This window comes from Triticum aestivum, chromosome 2A, assembly GCF_018294505.1.
Source record: "Triticum aestivum cultivar Chinese Spring chromosome 2A, IWGSC CS RefSeq v2.1, whole genome shotgun sequence".
In the NCBI taxonomy this organism is placed as follows: domain Eukaryota; kingdom Viridiplantae; phylum Streptophyta; class Magnoliopsida; order Poales; family Poaceae; genus Triticum; species Triticum aestivum.
Window position 1 is genome coordinate 748,065,570 of NC_057797.1, and position 20,660 is coordinate 748,086,229.

The 20,660-nt window shown below is 44.7% G+C and overlaps 1 protein-coding gene and 1 long non-coding RNA gene across 2 annotated transcripts; both read left to right on the forward strand.

Annotated features, from left to right (window-relative positions):
- Positions 1–4,837: 4,837 nt before the first annotated feature.
- On the forward strand, positions 4,838–8,961 carry LOC123186391 (uncharacterized). The gene is made up of 5 exons (XM_044598167.1): positions 4,838–5,416; positions 5,822–5,983; positions 6,474–6,517; positions 6,625–6,656; positions 8,538–8,961. Exons 1-5 carry the CDS (start codon positions 5,002–5,004, stop codon positions 8,731–8,733), a joined length of 849 nt encoding a protein of 282 aa, XP_044454102.1. The 5' UTR covers positions 4,838–5,001; the 3' UTR covers positions 8,734–8,961.
- A 7,080-nt stretch (positions 8,962–16,041) lies between these two features.
- Positions 16,042–20,408, forward strand: LOC123190824 (uncharacterized). The gene is made up of 2 exons (XR_006496579.1): positions 16,042–16,328; positions 19,992–20,408. It is a non-coding gene; the product is annotated as an uncharacterized lncRNA (long non-coding RNA).
- The last annotated feature ends 252 nt before the right edge of the window (positions 20,409–20,660 follow it).

Sequence of the window (20,660 nt, forward strand, 5' to 3'; positions counted from 1 at the left end):
TGGAAATTGATGACGTCGCTTTGAATGCTGCATACTGAACACAAAAGAAGTCCGGAGTTCAAATAAGTTTAAAAAACATTGAAGTGGCCATGTAACAGATGAGTTCTCGTCCGAAACCCTGATACTCTGAAAGAGTTTGTCCAGTTTGTACACGAAGTGCGTCCAGTTTTTGCCGTGACCCTCTCTACTCTTTCGCGCATGCTATGCGGGTGATATGATGATACCATGCCAAGTTTCAACATTTTCAGGATTCATTTTGTAGTGATTTTCAATTTCACGGTCATTTAGCTCTCTAAACAATTAGGTAAATGACCGAAAAACAACAAATGATGTCAGAACATGTTGGAAATTGATGACGTCGCTTTGAATGCTGCATACTAAACACAAAAGAAGTCCGGAGTTCAAATAAGTTTAAAAAACATTGAAGTGGCCATGTAACAGATGAGTTCTCGTCCGAAACCCTGATACTCTGAAAGAGTTTGTCCAGTTTGTACACGAAGTGCGTCCAGTTTTTGCCGTGACCCTCTCTACTCTTTCGCGCATGCTATGCGGGTGATATGATGATACCATGCCAAGTTTCAACATTTTCAGGATTCATTTTGTAGTGATTTTCAATTTCACGATCATTTAGCTCTCTAAACAATTAGGTAAATGACCGAAAAACAACAAATGATGTCAGAACATGTTGGAAATTGATGACGTCGCTTTGAATGCTGCATACTGAACACAAAAGAAGTCCGGAGTTCAAATAAGTTATTAAAAATAAAAAAGAGGTGCAATGCTGGTTAATTTGCTTCAAGCCATTCGGAATAGTGTAGACTGCACTGCACATAGCTCAGTGCAATCTATGCTATTCCGCAAGGCTTGAAGCTAATCAACATGTAGGTGAGCATTGCAACTCTTCGTCATTGTCTGTGCACTCACGGCTTATAAACCGCTCATACTGCCTCTCTCTTGGCGAGGTGGGACTAAAAATCAGCTTACAAAGAAACTCTAGTACCGGTTCATGGCATGAACCGGTACTAAAGGTCTTCGTGGGGGCCCCAGACTGACCATAGCCTGACACAGCCTCATTAGTACCGGTTCGTGGCATGAACCGGTACTAAAGGTTACCCACGAACCGGTACTAATGATGCCCGCCCGCCTAGCCGTTGGAACCGGCACTAATGGTCACATTAGTGCCGGCTCAAATTCAAACCGGCACTAATGTGCTTCACATTTGCCCCTTTTTCTACTAGTGTCTTGTTATATCATATTATGATTGTTTTGAGAAAGTGTTGTCATCCGAGATTTATTATTATTGCTCGCTAGTTGATTATGCCATTGACATGAGTAAACATGAGACCTAAGCGTTATTGTGAATATGGTTAGTTTATAATCTTTGCTGAAAACTTGAATGCTGGCTTTACATATTTACAACAACAAGACCAAACAGAGTTTGTAGAAGTTTTTCTTTATTACTTTCAGTTTGTGAACTGAATTGCTTGAGGACAAGCAAAGGTTTAAGCTTGGGGGCGTTGATATGTCTCCGTCGTATCTACTTTTCCAAACACTTTTGCCCTTGTTTTGGACTCTAACTTGCATGATTTGAATGGAACTAACCTGGACTGACGTTGTTTTCAGCAGAATTGCCATGGTGTTATTTATGTGCAGAAAACAAAAGTTCTCGGAATGACCTGAAACTTCACGGAGATTATTTTTGGAAATAATAAAAAAATACTGGTAAAAGATCAAGGCCAGGTGGCCCACACCCTAGCCACGAGGGTGGGGGGCGCGCCTGCCCCCTGGGCGCCCCCCTACCTCGTGGGCCCCCTGGAGCTCCTCGACCTCAACTCCAACTCTATATATTCGTGTTCGGAGAGAAAAAAATCAGGGAGAAAGATTCATCGCATTTTATGATATGGAGCCGCCGCCGAGCCCTAAACTCTCTCGGAAGGGCTGATCTGGAGTCAGTTTGGGGCTCCGGAGAGGGGAATCCATCGCCATCGTCATCATCAACCATCCTCCATCACCAATTTCATGATGCTCACCGCCGTGCGTGAGTAATTCCATCGTAGGCTTGCTGGACGGTGATGGGTTGGATTAGATTTATCATGTAATCAAGTTAGTTTTGTTAGGGTTTGATCCCTAGTATCCACTATGTTCTTAGATTGATGTTGCTATGACTTTTCTATGCTTAATGCTTGTCACTAGGGCCCGAGTGTCATGATTTTAGATCTGAACCTATTATGTTTTCATGAATATATGTGAGTTCTTGATCCTATCTTGCAAGTCTATAGTCACCTACTATGTGTTATGATCCGGCAACCCCGGAGTGTCAATAATCGGGACCACTTCCGGTGATGACCGTAGTTTGAGGAGTTCATGTATTCACTATGTGTTAATGTTTTGGTCTGGTACTCTATTAAAAGGAGGCCTTAATATCCCTTAGTTTCCGCTAGGACCCCGCTGCCACGGGAGGGTAGGACAAAAGATGTCATGCAAGTTCTTTTCCAAAAGCACGTATGACTATATTCGGAATACATGCCTACATTACATTGATGAATTGGAGCTAGTTCTGTGTCACCCTAGGTTATGACTGTTACATGATGAACCGCATCCGGCATAATTCTCTATCACCGATCCATTGCCTACGAGCTTTCCATATATTGTTCTTCGCTTATTTACTTTTCCGTTGCTATTGTTATCATCACTACAAAATACCAAAAACATTACTTTTGCTACCGTTACTTTTGCCATCGTTACCACTACTATCATATTACTTTGCTACTAAATACCTTGCTGCAGATATTAAGTTATCCAGGTGTGGTTGAATTGACAACTCAGCTGCTAATACTTGAGAATATTCTTTGGCTCCCCTTGTGTCGAATCAATAAATTTGGGTTGAATACTCTACCCTCGAAAACTGTTGCGATCCCCTATCTTGTGGGTTATCACCCCCTCCACAGTTTTCCACCTCAGTCATATTGTCGTAGTGCTTAGGCGAAGCCCTGCGTCGGTAACTTCATCATCACCGTCACCACGCCGTCTTGCTGACGAAACTCTCCCTCGACCTCAACTGGATCAAGAGTTTGAGGGACGTCATCGAGCTGAACGTGTGCAGATCACGGAGGTGCCGTGTGTTCGGTACTTGGATCGGTTGGATCGCGAAGAAGTTCGACTACATCAACCGCGTTACTAAACGCTTCCGCTTTCGGTCTACGAGGGTACGTAGACACACTCTTCCCTCTCGTTGCTATGCATCTCCTAGATAGATCTTGCGTGATCGTAGGAAAATTTTGAAATACTGTGTTTCCCAACAGAATCCACGGGCTCATCGGTGAAACCTGGAGAGCAGATTTTTCCCTAACCGCCTAGTGTTGGGAGAGGAAACAAGAGACAACTTTCAACGGTTAGCTTGAAGGTACAAAAGGAAAATATTTTTTTTTGCTTTAAAAACTCTTGACGTGGTTAGACTGTTAGAGTTTTATGATTAGCACACGGGTTCATTTTCACATGCACTGTAAAAAAAGGTTCATTTTAACATGAGCATGTTTTTAAATACGTCAACATCCCCTTACCACATGAATATATTTTTCTAATACGAGATGCATATGTCGCTAGTGCAGAATCCTGCTAAGAAAACACACATACTGCACACCCTTAGACCGAACTGTGTGCGATGGCTGGGCACAAGTGGCCTCGACCTCAAATTTATGTTTATGGACACAAGTGGCCTCGACCCCAAGCAAAAAGCGTTTGCCGAGCTTTGCCGCAATGAAATGATCAGGAAGAAGACCATGCTCACGAGAACATGATGGGAGGAGGAATGGGTGGCATGAGAAGTGACATGGGTATTATGGGAGAAGGAATGGGTGGAATGGGAGGAGGAATGGGTGGCATTGGAGGTGCCACGGGTATTATGGGAGAAGGAATGAGTGGCATGTGAGGTATCATGGGTGAAATGGGAGGAGGAACGGGTGGCATGAGGGTGGAATGGAAGGAGGAATGGGTGGCATGGGAGGTGCTATGGGTGGCATGAGAGGTGTCATGGGTGGCTACATGAACATGATGGGAGATGCCATGGATGGTGCATTTGGTGTCAACATGAGTGATGGCTTTGGTGGCAACATGGGAGGTGCCTTGGTGGATGGTGGCTATGGTAGCAACATGAGTGGCATGAGAGGTGGATTCGGTAGCAACCTGAGTGGCATCGGAGGTGCTTTCGGTGAAGGTGGCAGCATCGATGCATCAACGCATAAGAACGTCGAGAAGGAATCCATTGACAATGATGCTGCCAATGTCCACAGTGTCACAAGTGATAACGGAGAGAATGAAAGTTGGGATGCTATGTTTTATCTTATGTTTATGTGAATTTTTATTTGTTGGATTATGAACTATGTTTAATATGATGCACTTTTGTTTGTTGGATCGTGAATTATGTTTGCTATGGAAGATGATTTCATGTTGAATTTGAAATGTTGTTGATTTTATATGTTTATGGGATCATTTTCATTCAAATATGTGCGGTTGTTGGCTGCTGTTGAGTGGCTGCCGCGCGACCGTTGGCCATTTTTGCATCACCTGTTGGAGTGGCACTTCGTAGCTGCTGTATTTTATATCATCTGTTGTAGCTGGTAGTTTTTTTGTGATGTAAGCACTTTTTAATGATGTAAGTATATTTTACTCACACCATTTTTTGGTGAAGTAAGATAGATCATTTATTGGACAAGTGGACATGCTCCAAAAGGAAAAGGAAGATAAAAAATTGGGTCTTACACGTGGCATTGTCGAGATGGACTGCAAGGCCCACTAGATGGCCGATGCCCAATTCGGCCTAGACAAGCGATGGAAAATATCAGAAAAGGCCAACCCGACGGGGCACGGCCGCACGGCCGGACAAGCACGGGACTCTTCCCCGTTTTATCTTTCTCCGCCGCCGCCCGCCGCCGCCGCGGCCGCCACCACCAAGCCTCACGTCCAATCTCTGGCCGTATCTGCCAAACTCCAAAACCCCCAAACATGGCACTGAATTCAGCTACAATGGCGCATTCTCTCCGGTGCTGCCCAGCCGGGGCCGCGATCCGTCGATCGTTATCCACGCGCGCCGGCAGTTTCCTCGGATGCCCTAATTATAGCAGCGGTAGAATAACCTTGAAGATGGCTCGCGCTTCCCCTGCCGCCTCCGCCCCCGCCCCGGAACCCTTGCCGGCGTTGCCGCCTTTGCCGTGGTGGGCGGAGGACATGCTTGCGGAGGACGACGATTACTTCCCCCTCACGGACGTGGATCCGGCCGGACAGGGACGGGAAGAGCTGAGTGCTATATGGGGCGCACTCGTGGCCTCCCCGCTCGAATCCACTTCCCTCGCGCTGCGCGAAATCATGGCCGCCGGCAACGTCTTCCGCTGCCGCAGCTTCCACGCGGGCGTCCTCTCTGGTAAGTAGAAGAACGCTCTTTCTTGTTTTCCCTGTCAAACATCGCGATAAGATAACCAATTTGATCGTGATTGCCTCTGTATGGAGTATGGACTAGTCGACAACTGGTGTCATTGTCAAATCCACTGGAGTACCGACGGATTTGGCTCCAAATTTTACTTTGTCATTCACTGACATTGAATATGATCTGATACTGTAGTTTCAGCACTACTATCTTTTCTTTGGGCACTTCAGAATTAGGATTATTACTAGCACAAGGATGTGAACAAGATTGTCAGATAAGGGTTTTAGACAAGAAACACATATCTCAACTTAGTTATGCTCTTTCTGAGAACAAGTAAATACAATTCTGAAGTCCTTACAAGCAGTGGACATGTTTGAGTAAATTTCATGTCTTTCCTTGCAGGTGCATTGTTAGTACTCGCTGGTGTCTACCAGCTCTGGCAGGTGGCACCTACCCTTTTTCTGGACGTTGTTCTCGGATATATGTTCTACAAGTTAAGTGATTTAGCAGCAGAGTTGAAAAGGAATGGCAGGGCAAATGATATTTGTGCACGAATACAACTAGGTGAGTTCAAAAACACCTCAATTTACATAGTACCTTTTTCAATTTTCAGGAATTTTTTAATGTATATTATTTAAGAAATAAGCATGTACATGAAAAAGGCATTATTCTGAAGAGCTCGACTATAAGGTTGTTTAATAATTGAAACTGTGCTCTAGTTAATTGTTCATGATACTTTAGAATATTCATCATCTGTGACACCAGTGATATCAATGTTTATGTAATCGCTTTCTAATGCTTCACCTATATATTTGCTGATTTGTCTCTAGCAAAGTAAAAAGAAAAAGAAAAAACTAGGTGTTAATTGTGTGTTTTACCTCTGCCTTCTGCTTTTCTGACCAAAGCCCTCACTTAAGCGCAATTAAGTGTTAAGCGTTTTGCTATTGCCTAGAGCCTAGGCGCGCCTTTTTTGACTGTGACCTCTAGTCCCTGCTCTATTTACTGTTGTAGTGTTTAACCTTTGTTGATATCACAAGGTTTGTTTTCCCTGCAGTTCTTCTACTTATATTGTCTTTCAAGGACAACAGTGCTTATCAGGTGCGATATTTCTCCTAGCAAACAGTTACAATGCTCTACACACTTTTCTAGGAAGGCTATGCAATTACATGCTTCACTAATTAATATTTGCTCTGTGCTTGTGCTAGGGTTTCTACGGTGTTCTTGTGGATTTGATCTGGTTAGTATTTGAGCACAACACTTACATTATCTGCTATATATGTTTTCAATGCATTGTAGTTACAACTAGTGATTTTTTACTCTCTTTTTTGACCTGTAGCTCATTAGTTAGGTGCTACAGAAATCAATGCAACTTTACAGCCGGAGAAGCCAACTCCTTTTATTAACTGAAAGTTATTGACTGTGTTATGCTAAGTTACATACTTTTCTGGCGCGGAGACCACTGTCTGTGCGTCGCGGGTGGCCGGCTCCCGCCAACTATATCCTAGATCGTGGTGCTCCAGTGCCGGCGGCTGATGTGGTAACATCTTCGCCGACGGCAGAAAAGTTGCACATGGACTGCTCGGTAGTTGTTGAGGCAGAAGACGAAATTGCACATCTCAGTAGAGACTGTCAGGGTTTATTAATTGTAGAAGGGAAAGAAACTACAGAGACTTTACAAAGGTAGGACTACATGGACAGAGGGAAAGGGAGTTAGAGGGATTAGGTGTTAATGAGAAACAGAGAGATTCTATCCAAGCCTTTAAAACTGGATTTTGTTGTCCTTGATATGATGAGTGATGAGATGCAAGCCTCTCTTGAATTGAACCTTCCATCTGCCGAAGCTAGGTGGCTTATGCTCAATGATAAATCCATTTCTCTTTCCAAACATTCCGAGCGCGCATACTACCAGCTCAATGAAACACTGTCCCTGGAATAGAGCCTTGGTCTTATTGAAAGAGTCTGAGATCGAAGTAACCGTGTGGGGTGGGGGTGGGGGAGGGGGGGGGGCAGAGGCCCAGCTGAGCTTGGCAAAACTCCAACATTTTTGTGCAAAGCCACATTCAAAAAAATGGTGATCTCAGGATTCATGTAAATTTTGCGAGAACAACACACAAGTTCACGAACCAACTCATGATCAGCATATTCTAGTTCTTCAGATATAAATGGGCAGTGTCCTGCGAGTTGCTATCTCGTTTAATGCTGATTGCAAATATAGCTACAGATCCATTATTTACTTAAAAATGATGATATCTTTTTCCATAAGGATAATGGTGCTTGTTGCTTCTTATTTTGTGAGAAAACCAGATTTGGTTTTGAAATTAGTAGCATGTTTGGGTTTTAAAATTAGGCGGCACCTGACTCTATTCAGTCAGTATGTGGATAAAGTTCCTACTTTACCAGCTTGATCTTATTAAGGAATGTAGGTGTTCAGTAGAAGAACAGTGTATATTGGGCAAATACCATTGCAAACCCACTTTAGAACATTAGCCTAGATTAGTCAATGGGAGTGTTGCTCCGTGGGCTAGCAGCTTTTGTGCTCACTCAACCCAGCTAGGTTTGAGTCCTTAACTCCCTGCGGTGTTGGTAGTTCTTCTAAATGAAAGCCACAGTCCTGAACTCCCAGATTGAGTTTTTTTATACCAATTTGAGCCTCACGACAGCTCAACATCAGCCTGACAGCGTTAACGCTCTGCTAACCCCTGTTTTAGGCTTTAGGCTTTTTTCTGTTGCTTCTTTCTTTTTTGCCAAGTTTGTAGTTTGTGTCAGTCGGCTTTTGTAGCTTTGTGACTTCTTGGCGTTCTTCTAATACAAAGTACTACGAAACTAGATCTGCGTTTGGGAAAAAAAACATGGGAGTAGTCACCAGCTTCTTGTACAGTACTACAATTCTGAACTATTGCATTTATTTTCTGTAAGGTAATGATACTTTTTTTTTGAGGGAGTAAGGTAATGATACTTAGAATGTAGAAAGCTGTTGAATATGGACAAAGGCTTGATTTCCCATAAAGAATTCTAATTTTATTCTCTAACATTTTCACTTGCAACCTATAATTGTGCATTTCTTTTTACCATGCTTACCTTTTGTGTTGGAAATAATACTATTGTTTTTTTATCTCAGGACGCTTAATATATATCTATACATCATAACGGTTTACTACGAATTCGTCGGCATAAAGCACCTCAGAATCTATTGGCTTGGGATTTACAGAACTCTCCGCACCAAAGGTGGACTGATGAAGGTGGTGAAGCTTACCATCCGTGATATGTTTGGATGGGTCAATAAGCTCTACCAGGATGATGCAAATGATGGGTGAAAAGGGATGACCCAAATGGATAGGTCGCTCGTTTAGTCAGTTTGTTGCTAGCTTTGTTTGCTGCAACGAACTTATACTGTATTTATACCAAAGTAGATAAGTTTGGTAACAATGAAATGTGCATGTAGGTATGGGACCTCTATTGCTGGTGAAATGTTCTGATGTGGGAGATTTGACTCCTGGTTTATTTTTGTAGAAATACCCCTCATCTTTTGATTGGCCGGTCAATTCATATTTGGATCTTTTTTTTAATCATGCATGTTTGGACCTCTATTAGTCGTGGAATGCTCTCCCCCACGGAATGATTTCTATTAGTCGTGACATCGTTAGCTCCTGCTCCTCCTGTAACAAAATAATTTAGCTGTGGAACGTCAACTTCAGTTACCTGCATGTTTAGGTAATATCTTAATAAACAGTGTATCAGAGAAAAACTTTCAACTAAAACAATACTGAGTTCTTTAATATATGTTATATGCTTGGAAATTTGATGGGCTGTTTTAAAATTGATGCTGGGATTATATATAAACTTTACTTGTGTATTACCAGAAGGTATTTCTAAATTGCTCACTCCCCAAAACTTTGGATGAGAGAGTGAAACCTTTTATGAAGAAGCTAATATCAGTGAGCCAGAATGCTTTTATCAAAGAAAGGAGCATTATGGATGGAGTGATGTCTTTGCATGAATTTTTACATGAGGCTAGGGTGAGGAAACAACAAGGTGTAGTGTTGAAGCTGGATTTTGAGAAAGTGTATGACAAGGTTAATTGGAATTTTCTTTTCCAAAGTTTGATAGATATGGGTTTTAATGAGAAATGGGTGGATTGGTTTCAAACAATGGTGAAAGGGGGGGTACCTTGAATGTGAAGGTCAATGATATTATTGGGAGAAATTTTGGTAGCTTTAAAGGGGTGAGAACAAGTGACTGGCACATGAAGCCGTTGTAACATGTTAAAGAATGGTACAAAAGGCACAAGGGCAGATGACATCATCATCCTTATGCAGGATGAAGTGGAGGGTGTTAGGAACATGAACCTGTTGTTGTATCTCTTTGAACAAATGTTAGGATTGAAAATCAACTTTCAGAAGAGTGAGGTGATTATGGTGATGCGTGTTGAGGACAAGGGCAGTTTGTATGCTGATATGTTGAATTGCCACATGGCTCATGACCCATAAAGTACTTGGGAGTCCCTGTTTTTGGCATCAGACTGCATGTGGAGGATTGGGTGCCAACTGAAAAATGCATGTGTAAAGGGATGGATGGTCGGGAAGCTGGAAATTTATCCTTGGGTGGGAGAGTTACCAGGATAGGTGCTTGCCCTACTAAGTATGCATGTCTTCTGCTTCTCTATGTATAGATTCCCTAAGACTAATTTGGGAAGAATGGATAAAGCCATCGGAAAATTCTTTTGGCGGAGAGGCAGCATAAAGAAAAAATACCATATGGTAAAATGGGTTCTAGCTTGTAGACCTAAGAGAAAAGGGGGTTTAGGGATCAAAGAGCTGAAGAAATTTAATGTAAGCCTACTTTGCAAATGGTGGTGGAACATGGAAAACAAAGAAGGCTTGTGGCAGGAAATTCTCAGGAAAAAGTATATCATTGGTCATGGGGTTAGGCAGGTGAGATTCTGCCAATGACTCTCCATGTTGGACTGATTTGCTCAGGATCAGGGACATATACCTGCAAGGGAGAAGAATGAAGGTGGTCAATAGAAAACAAACTGATTTCTGGAATGACTGTTGGGTTGGCAATGGAGCTCTATGAGTTCAATTTAGTGATTTCTATGAGATTTTCCAGGAACAGAAAATTTTTGTTAGAGAAATGGCCGATATGAATTGGAATCTGAGTTTTAGGAGATGGCTAAGGGAAAAATCAGATAATCCAGTTGAACAGGTTGAGACGAATTCTTCTTCCTGTGGAGATCAGTGATAGGGGGAGGATATCCCTATTTGGACTTGGAGTAAGAAAAAGCAGATCCGCTGTCAAATCTGTTTAGCATCGTCTGTCTGATATGCATCTTGATAGATCTTTCAAACATTCGTGGAAGTCTGAAGTCCCTTTGAAAATCAAAATCTAGCTCTGGTTAATTTGGCATAATGATATAGCCACTAAAGACAACATGTTAAAAAGAAAATGGACAGGTGACCTGTGTGTCAATATTGTCATGATAATGAAAGCATAACCCACATGTTCTTTGGTTGTTCTGCAGCCAAGTATGTTTGGAGTATGGTATGCAAATGTGTTGGTGCCGTTTCTATAGGCCCGCATGTTTTTCTCAATATTTCTGGTGGATCCCCAGTTTCTCCCCAATAGTAGAAATTTACAAATTGTTGGAGTTGCTGCTTTGTGCTAGGCCATCTGGAAGCTCAGAAACAAAGTCTGTTTTGATAACAAACTCGTTAGATTGCCAGCTGAGTTTGTTTGTTATGCTTGCTTCTTTTTAACATGATGACAATATTGTTAAATGATGGTGATCGAGTGATGCCGGAACAAGGCATGAATATGCTACAAAGGGAGAATGCCCTCCGGCTAGAAGATGGCGGGGGGCAACAAGTTGCGGCTAGAATATGGAAGATACTCAGGGTAGCAAAGTGTGTGTGTGTGTGTGTGTGTGGGTGTGCACCTGCGTGTGCCTTTTTGCTATGTTGTATGTGCATGTCATGTCTATGCTTTGTTCCATCGCGGGGGTGTGTGGTTGGTGCCTCCTCCTACAATTCAACATCTTTGGTGGGCATGAATAAAAGAGGAACCCTCCAAGAAGACTCTTTCCCTCAAAGGATGGAAAGACATTTGCACTCCAAAAATGGAAGGAGGCTTGGGAATCAGAAATATACAAACAATTAATAAAAAGCCTGATTTTTTCAGCAGCTTGGAGAATTGCAGAACAACCACGTAGCTTTCTAGCACATTTAAGGCAAAATACTTTCCTAACACGTATATTTGGAAAGCGCAATTCAATGTCCCAAAGTCAGAATTTTGGGCTTTAGTCCTTAAGGTAAGACATATTCTTCTAAATAACAGTGTTTACCAGATTCCTGATGGAAATTCTTCTAGTTGGAGCTCCCCTTGTTCCTCATTGGCAAGCAATATATGATCATTTGAGAATCCAACCACGACACTATATATACCCTGCTCAAGTAGTGGACTTGTGGATCCAAAACTAAAAGATTTGGGATGTCGGTCTTATATACGACTTGTATGGGCAGGAAATAGCAAACAACATTGTGCAACTACCAATTATTCAATAGGACGGACCTGATATTTTCTGCTAGAAACTACATCCCTCAATAAAATGCATGTCCGAATATGCGTACAGGGCATGTTTGCAAAAATTGCAACAACATAGATCATGTATGCCTAGACAGGTTCCTCGGGAAATTAAGCAGGTACTGAAATAGGTATGGAAAGATAAGATGATGAGCACCTAGGGAGCAGCTCACAGACCCAGCATACAACAAGCTAAAGAAGATCGACAATGAGCACCTAGCTTCGGGATGACAAGGCCCTCTTGCACACACGAAGTCTAGTAGGAGAATGCCGGCGCGGAAGAGGAAGAACAGACGCCGCCGAGCAGGCCAGCCATCGCCAAACACCAGGGCCCTAGCGAAGAACACTACCATCTAGATCCATCTTCGAAGAAGGCCCCTGCCTCCTCGCCTGGCTCGGAAGGCGTTGCACCGTCGCACCGTCGACAGATGGACATGTTCATCCTAGAACCTGGATGGACGACATCGATGGAAACCACAGGAGCGGAACCAGGCAGTCCCGTCTTGTCGCCAACTTCTCACCTGGAGCAGAACATCGCCGAAATCCAGAGACCCGAGCACACAAAAGACAAGCCGCCAGGATGAACGAAAGAGCAACAGCCAGGACCAAGATCAAAATTATAAGCTTTGGCTCTACGGCTCGCTGGAGTGACACCAACAGAAGGGATCCCTATCCCCTCCTGTCCAGGAACCACGGGCACCAGAGAGGGGCACTATAGGAGCATGGAGAGCACCCAACCATCATGGTCCCTCACTAGGGACGGCACCGCCACCACTGGAGAAACACTATCGCCGCCGACACCCACCACACACATCGCAGCAAAGTCCAACAACCATCCTTATTCCCTAAGTGGCGCCTTCAGGAAGGATATGGCGCCAAGGGCGTCGCCGCCGCCCAACAAAGTTGGGGTTTTCACCCGGGAAGCCAAGGGGAAGGGGACGAGGGCAATATACCTGACGAGGCCTCCAGGAAGGTGACTGGCGCCTGCGGGCGTCACCGCCGTTGAAGCCGGCAGAGCTAGCTTGGGATTTCTCCCGGTCGAATGCACCCTTCACTGGCACCCACCTAGAGGAGGAATGTCATCTACGATGAGGCAAACTAGAGCTGGGGGGTGAGAGTCCGCCGAATCAGCAGCGGAAGGGAGAAGGCGGCCAGATCTGGCGGCGTCGGAGCAGAGGCCGCCGCCGCGCCCTGGCTCGCATCACCGCAGAGCTTGCCGCCCGCACGGCCAAGATCTGCGACCCGCGTCGGCGCCACCTTGCGCCGAGGTCCAGTGGAGCCCAACCAGCCGGGGCCACCGCACCGGATCCCGAGTCTCCCCGCGAGCAAGACAGGGCAGCAGCGAGAGGAGCGAGAGGCCCCGCCGCCACCTTCATCAGCAGCGCCCCGGGCTTGGCCGGCGGCCGCTTCGGGCGGCGGCTAGGGGAGGGAGAGGGGGAGGAGGGGCCGGCGGCGGGGCTAGGGTTTGAACCCCCAAACCGCCCGAGAGGGGCGACGCGAGGGGAGGGGGGCAGTGTACTGATGCTTCTTAGTATAATACAGTGCTCGGTCGAGAAGAAGATGGGATGCATCTCTTCTTTGATTGTCCTTTTGCAAAAGCAGCTTGGATTGCACACCCTTGGTTTATCAAATCTGAATTTCTTTCCAATAATCATGGCAATATTGTAGAAATTATTGACACCCTTCTTATGGAAAGATAGAAATGACACACTCTTCGGCAAGAAAGAAACAAAACCAACACACGTGCACCAAGCAATGCAGGCCATCCTAAATAATCAGGAATTAGCTTTTCAGATTGATCACACAGAGCAATGCAATGATAAAAATTCGCAAGAAAATACATCTCTAAATTCTCATAAGCACGCCAACACAGTTCCAGTCCAAACTACGAGTTTGAATTGCAAGGTACATACAAATGCAAAATGAAAAGCATTAAATCAAAACATTGTATGAATTGGTGTATCCATCTACTTTGAAGGTGAGCAGCAACAAATTGATGTGTGTGTACTTGCTATGGAAAAACGGGTTGACTCCACACTTTAGGCGAAAGCAATGGCACTTCAGGTAGCAACTCGCATAGCAGCTGGCTTGGATGTAACAGAGGCTATATTTCTTACAGATAATCAGACTTTGGCACAAGCAGCAGCATCCAGAGATATTCATGACAAAGCCTGGCCATTGGGAAATCAGGAATTACTTAGCCAGGTTCTTTGCCACGACCAGTCAGTTTCGAACTGATGTACGTCGCATTCCCAGGGAGCTAAATAGGAAAGCACATACTAATGCAGTCAATGCTTACTCCTCACATCCCAATGGCTGCTCTACTTTAGTTTGTAATAGCAGATTTCATGTAGTTGATCACTGTCCTATGCTTTGTAAGCTAGGAAATCTTAATCTGGAGCACTGTAAAATCACATATATGTAACCTGTGCTTGAGATCAATGAAAGGCACCTGTGGCGCCATCACCTTGTTCAAAAAAAGAAAGATAGGATCAAGCTAAGATATGAATCTTTGGATAAAGAGATTTGTCTTACAATTTTTTTTTGAGACAACAAGATTTGTCTTACATAACACCCTGCCTCATGGTGCAGGCCGTGAAAAACTATGGCCCAAACAAGTCAGTCGAGAGAGCGGTGAAGAAAGAAAAAGGCCAGGAAAAGCAAGAAAGAGAAGCCTCAATGGACAAATAACCCCCCCCCCCCCTAAATCGATTTTGGTACAATTTTAACCCTGAAATCTATGAAACCGGATAAATTTGCCCCTTGAGCAGTTTTGCAATGATTTAGGTGATTTTGGGAGATGACATCGTCTTCCTCCTCTCTCCCTCTCTTCTGCATGTCATTCATCCGACTCCATGGATGCCGATGCTCGCCACCGAGCTGCTACAACGCCGCCATAGGCCTATATAACTCGCCCCGGGTGCCCTAGCCCCTCTATCCCCTTCCTCTCCCCTCCTCTCCGCCTCTCATGGCACGAATCGCACGCCCCACGCGCGCCCGTGCTGCGGTCACCACTGTCGCCGTCGCCGCACACAAGGCCACCAGCTACCTTGAGACACGCCGCCAAGTCATAAAGCTTCACCGCACCTCCCTCATTTAGTCTGCCAAAGCGACTGGACCTAGTTGCGCAAAATTACAGCCTGCAGTTATCTTCCCCGTGTTCGGTATGCTGCCTCCGTCATGGCAGAATCCCTAGCTCCGACGAGCTTTGGCACCTCTGTCACGTTCCCTGAGCTACCTCCGGTGTTCCTGACGCTCCCGGCTCCTCCCTGCACCGAGCTCCCTCCTCCATGATGCGCTGCCCTGGTAGCCACTGCAGCCGTCCTCCCCGACCTGGCGCGCGAATGCAGGGTGAGGTCCTCTGTCATTGCAGCGAGAGCCCCTAACCTAGTCGTCGGCTCCGCGCGCGACAACAGCAAGAGCCCTTAACCTGTACGTACTCCTCTCTATTGCTCTTCTTCGACCAGAGCGGTCGCCGCCGGCCGCGACCATTGCTGTCCGATTCCGTTTCCCCGCCACTCTCTGATGAACAGGGTATGTGAGATCCACCAATGGCCACGCAAGAGGAAGAGGGGACCAGAGTGGATGCGGCGCCCACCGCCGTCGGGTTGGCACTCAGTCGCTCCAAGCCCAATGCCTACGTCCTCCAGTGGGCGCTTGCCAAGTTCGCTAAGGACGCCGACATGCTCGCCACTCCCGCCTTCAACCCCATCCATTTCCTCACCCCGGTCTGGGCGTGCCACACCACACTTCACTTGCTTTCGGGAGACGCTCACCATGTGTTTGTGTTTGTGCTTGTGCTTATGCAGGACTTGGCTTCGGTGGAGAGAGAAGGAAGACGACCTCATCTCCTAAAACCACCTAAATCACAGCAAAAACACTCAAGGGGCAAATTTATCTGGTTTTCGATATTTCAGGGTTAAAATTGTACCAAAATCGACTTCAGGAGGGATTTGTCTATTAGGGCACATTTGAGAGTGGAAAATGGACTTCTTTTCCCCCGAATCGTACGTAGGACCAAAATACAAGCCTAAAAAAAAGAACAGAACAACAACAAAAGAAAGCGGCCCCTCACAAAAAAAAGCGAGCCGCAGACTTTCACGGATCTTTGGGCAGATCGGACGGTTAGCATCAACTGCGAATTAGCTAAGCTTGCTCGGCTTCGTCTTCCACCACTGCTCGCCGCCGCCGACGACGAGGTACGCAAACCCTAGCCGCCGTCGAGCTCCGCGAGGCGATGGCGATGGCGATGGCGATCAGCGCACCACCCCTCCCTACGCTGCGTGTTCCTGGGATGGCGACTCGACATCTGGTCGTCTTCCGCCGCCTGGTACGTGCATCTCCGTTCCCCCCCTTCCGCACGATGGCGATCGATTCTCGAACGCCACTAGATTCCGAGCGTTTCACCGCCTCTGCAGCCACCCCGCACGCTCCTGGTCGCCGCGCCCGCGCCTACTCCGCGCCGTCTGGCCCCATCTCGTCCGCCACGGGCTGGTGACATGAAGGAGACCTCCCAAGACGAGCCCCTGGCCTACATCCTACACCTCCCCGCGCGTGTCCTCTCGGCGGCGTCTTCCGCGTAGGAGAACTACTCACGCCCGTTCCACTTCATGTGCGTCGTCATACTTGCAGCCGTCAAGTCGCCCAAGTTCCCCGGAGAAGTGGCCTCCGTGGCGAAGAAACTCAAGCTGTCGGACGACGTGGTGCGCCAGGTCGTTTTCATCGCGACGTGCGTCAAGTTCCTCTACGACCTGTGCAAGAGCGGCAAGCCTGTTGACCGACTGGTGTCTTACTTCCTCAAGTCACCCAAGAAGATTCCGCCGCCGCCGTCGCCATCTGACGATTAGTATGTTAACATATATCTTACAATGTTGCTTTGTCTCGAGATGTTCTGGTTTGGATACAGATTGGGAAAGGTAGATGGGAATACAGAGGATGGTTGGGGGGTGTAGAATAGTTGCTTCAGTGCTGGCTTGCTCTGCTTCAGGAACTAGGTCCCTGACATCCCCCTTTTCATCAAGTCCAGTTTGTCCCAAGCTGGAGCAGCCGGGAACCGAACCTTTAGAGCATGCTCATCCAGCCTGGCCCGCTACCTTGCTGCATCAGTCCACTGTGTGAGCAGGCACTGCTTCCTGCATGGAGACTTCTGGCATTTCAGTTAGTACAATGGTGTTAGCCTTCAGAGCCACCTTAACACAGGATGCACTGTGATTTAGGAGGTAACTCGAGCTCATAAGCCATTGCACCAAGGCACCGTTGGGTTTTAGCACTTGATATGGGCCATAGTAGCGAAGCGACGGCTTTTGGTTGGCTCTAGTGGCAACAGACTGATGTAGATAGATAGGGCTGTAGCTTGAGATATACCCAGTCTCTCACTTGGAACTGTGTATCATGTTAACTCTTGTGAGTTCAAACTTCATGTGCATGTGTAGTAACTCTGTTCTCGATCAAACCAATATATATTATTTTTTTGTCATGCTTATGTGCATATAAGCTTGGTTGGATTGTGAGATCGGTTACTTTGGTTGCCTAGCAAAACATGTGCCTGTTGGTTTAATATCAAATGGTAGCTTCAGTGTTTGGTGACTTCTTCGGCAGAAACTTGACGATACTGACATCGTGAGGTGAGGGGCTTTCACTGCTTCAGTCGCTGAGCAACAATAACACCTGCAGATTTCCAGGTTGCTGCCTTTCTCAGTAGGTTGAGTTCCCAAACATAGAAAATGATTTTATCCCTGCAAATACCAATCACATAATTCAGACATTTCCACTGCCAGATATAATACTTAAGAGCTGTCTGCTGTCTTCTTCAGTATCTTTTCACCTACATAATGCAGTCATTTCTTAGTGCACTACACAGAATTTATCCATGTGTTTTCAGAAGTTATAGTCTTACTGCAATGTCTTTGAGTACAAGAAGGAAAGGTCTGTAGCATTCAGTTCGAGCCCCTTGAAAACATGTTTTGGCTGTTGAAATTTGTCGTGCTTGTATTAGTTGAGTGTACCCCCAGTCCCACGAACCTGAAATATAAATAAATCCTGTTATTTTCGAAACTTGTGTAATTTTTATGCCTTTGTCAAATGCTTTCAAGCTGTTGTCTCTCATATGTGTCCTTCATTATCTGCCATTTATTCTTAGTATATGCCCTTCACTTATCTTTTTGTATCTTTTGGTTGGTTCTTTGTACCCGCCTTCATTTATCTGCCATTTTTTTACAATGGATACTCCTCCACCGTAATGTGTTCTGTTTTGAGTTCATTTCATATCTTTATTCTTCAGTCTTTTTCATTGATCATTTTAGTATTCTTTGGTCTTCATTTTGTTATTATCTTTTTCTTTTCATTTCCTTCAGTCTTTGGTTTGTTCTTCAGTTACTTTATTCAGCTTATAAATTTTATTTCTTCAAACATTAGAGCTCTGTGTGCTTCTCATTCTAGAGATGCTTGCTATGAAATCTGGAGTGGAAGCTCCTCAGTTTGAAAAGAATGTCACTACACTAGCTAGTATGGCTCCTGCAGGGAGATCATTTAAGTTTTTCTTTCATCTGTTAGTCTATCATAAGCTCCCTGTGTGCTTCTCATTCTAGAGATGTTTGCTATGGAATAGGTCCATTTTCTGTATGGCACTGTATCATTTCTTTTAAATGGTTATAATTTTAAAAATAGAGGAAATCTATTGTTTTGCGACGTGTCTTATAATGCATATATTCTGTTAATGGTGGCATTGACACAACGCATGTATAACATATGATACTAGTCCTGCTATAAATACTGTGATTTTCTTGGTTGGGGAGAACTGAGATTCTGTCTTAGGTGAAACAAGGTGTTGGCAAGATTTTGCTTCTTTCACTGGAACATGTTTCTTGATGATCTAGTAAACTGAACCAACACTTTGAGTTATCCTTTGCAAGTTTTTTCGCTTGTGGAGGCTAATTTGGCATTTTTGTAAGATGGTGGACCAAGGGTTGGGGTTTTCATAGTTTCATCATTTTGTTATGTACTAGAGAATTTGTGTGATTCAGTCTTATGTTTATAAGGGGTTCTAGAGGTTTTGTAGTAAAACAAGTCTCCAATTAATCAGTCAAGTTGCTTGCATAAAGCATATTATATCTTAGTTAGAACATACTTTCTAATGTGCACTGATGTTTTCGATTGTGCTTGCAAATGTTTGTTTCCCACAAAATCCCCAAAAAGTTGCATCAGCCCTGAATATTACTGAGTTGGGTGATATCGCACTGATGTTTGGAGCCAGGGTGTGTTATGAACTCAACTTTGCTATGGACAATGGCCTTGAGATATTGGGATGTCCTTATGCATGAAGTATTTGGATGCATGAAGTATCTTGTGACCATGAGGTCATGGGTTCAAGTCCTGGAAACAGCCTCTTACAGAAATGTAGGGAAAGGCTGCGTACTATAGACCCAAAGTGGTCGGACCCTTCCCTGGACCCTGCGCAAGCGGGAGCTACATGCACCAGGTTGCCTTTTTTTTTTTTATCTTTTGATTTCATGTAGCTTATTTTACTATCATTTTCATCTTATCTATGTAACTGAGCCTAAGCTTAAGATACTGAACAATCTGTTGTGGTAGTTTATTTTGTGCGAATTGCATTGAGAAAATATATTCATGTGTGAAATGCTAGGTACCAAGAAGTGTTGCCTGTGTTCTGTAGAAGTGTTTTCTGCATTGGACAGCATGTGTTATAAATGAGACAAGGCACAAAAACAAGAAGAGGGCGCGGTTGTACACAAAACCAGGCCTTTACACAGACCCGTTAGGATCCGTGGAGCATTAGCATATTCGCCAGCACGGCGAAGAGAAAGGATAGAGAAACCTATGATTATTACTAGGACACGTGTCTTTGGTTGTATGGCTCAAAATTTTGATTGTTGCCCAATTGAAAAGCGGCCAAATGTTAATTACAGTCCCTAAAATTATTATGCTTTTCTGTGAGAAGGATTGATATCTTACCTTTTCTAGTTTGTGTTTGCAGATCGACGATCAGGAGAAATGTTTCAACAAAGAATATCTTGGGCTCCATTACCTGATGAGATCTTGTGTCATGTTTTACAACTTCCAAGTTCTTATGAGCGACTGAATTTTGATCTGGTGAAACTTTGTGCATTCGTCTTGGTTAACTTTCGCGAGCTAAGCTGCTACGTAACGCTGCATACCAATAGAACACTCCTACACTCACAATAAGTTGTTTTAGCTCACACATCACCAATTGCTAGTACTAGTTCGTTCCTGAGTTGATTTAGATATAGAAAGTTCGGCATGGTGCACTTTGAAATCTATGTGTATATTGCAACTTTGGTCGTGGTGCACTTTGGAATCTCATGTGTTTGAGTGGTTATGTCTGCAAAGCCACATGCACCATCTTTTTAATGAATGAAAGTCATTTGTTGGATGCCCGGTCATACACTTATTTGCGTAGTGCCTTGTATCGAAACTTTGGTCATGGTGCACTTTGAAATCTCATGTGTGTGTTTGAGTGGTTGTCTGCAGGAGAAAGTATCTCCTGGAAACCACTCACTCAGTGGAAACATGGAAACTAAAACGTGGGCTGTTGGATTTGAAACTTGTGTTGTTGATCAAACCTTGTATTTTTACATAAAACTGCCCACAGGACTGGTTATTATTTTGCACAGATTCCCGGAGT

Coding starts and splice junctions, on each gene's coding strand:
- LOC123186391 (XM_044598167.1), top strand. CDS start 5,002: ATGGCACTGAATTCAGCTACAATGGCGCATTCTCTCCGGTGCTGCCCA. Junction 5,417..5,821: donor CCACGCGGGCGTCCTCTCTG/GTAAGTAGAAGA, acceptor CTTTCCTTGCAG/GTGCATTGTTAGTACTCGCT. Junction 5,984..6,473: donor TTGTGCACGAATACAACTAG/GTGAGTTCAAAA, acceptor TTTTCCCTGCAG/TTCTTCTACTTATATTGTCT.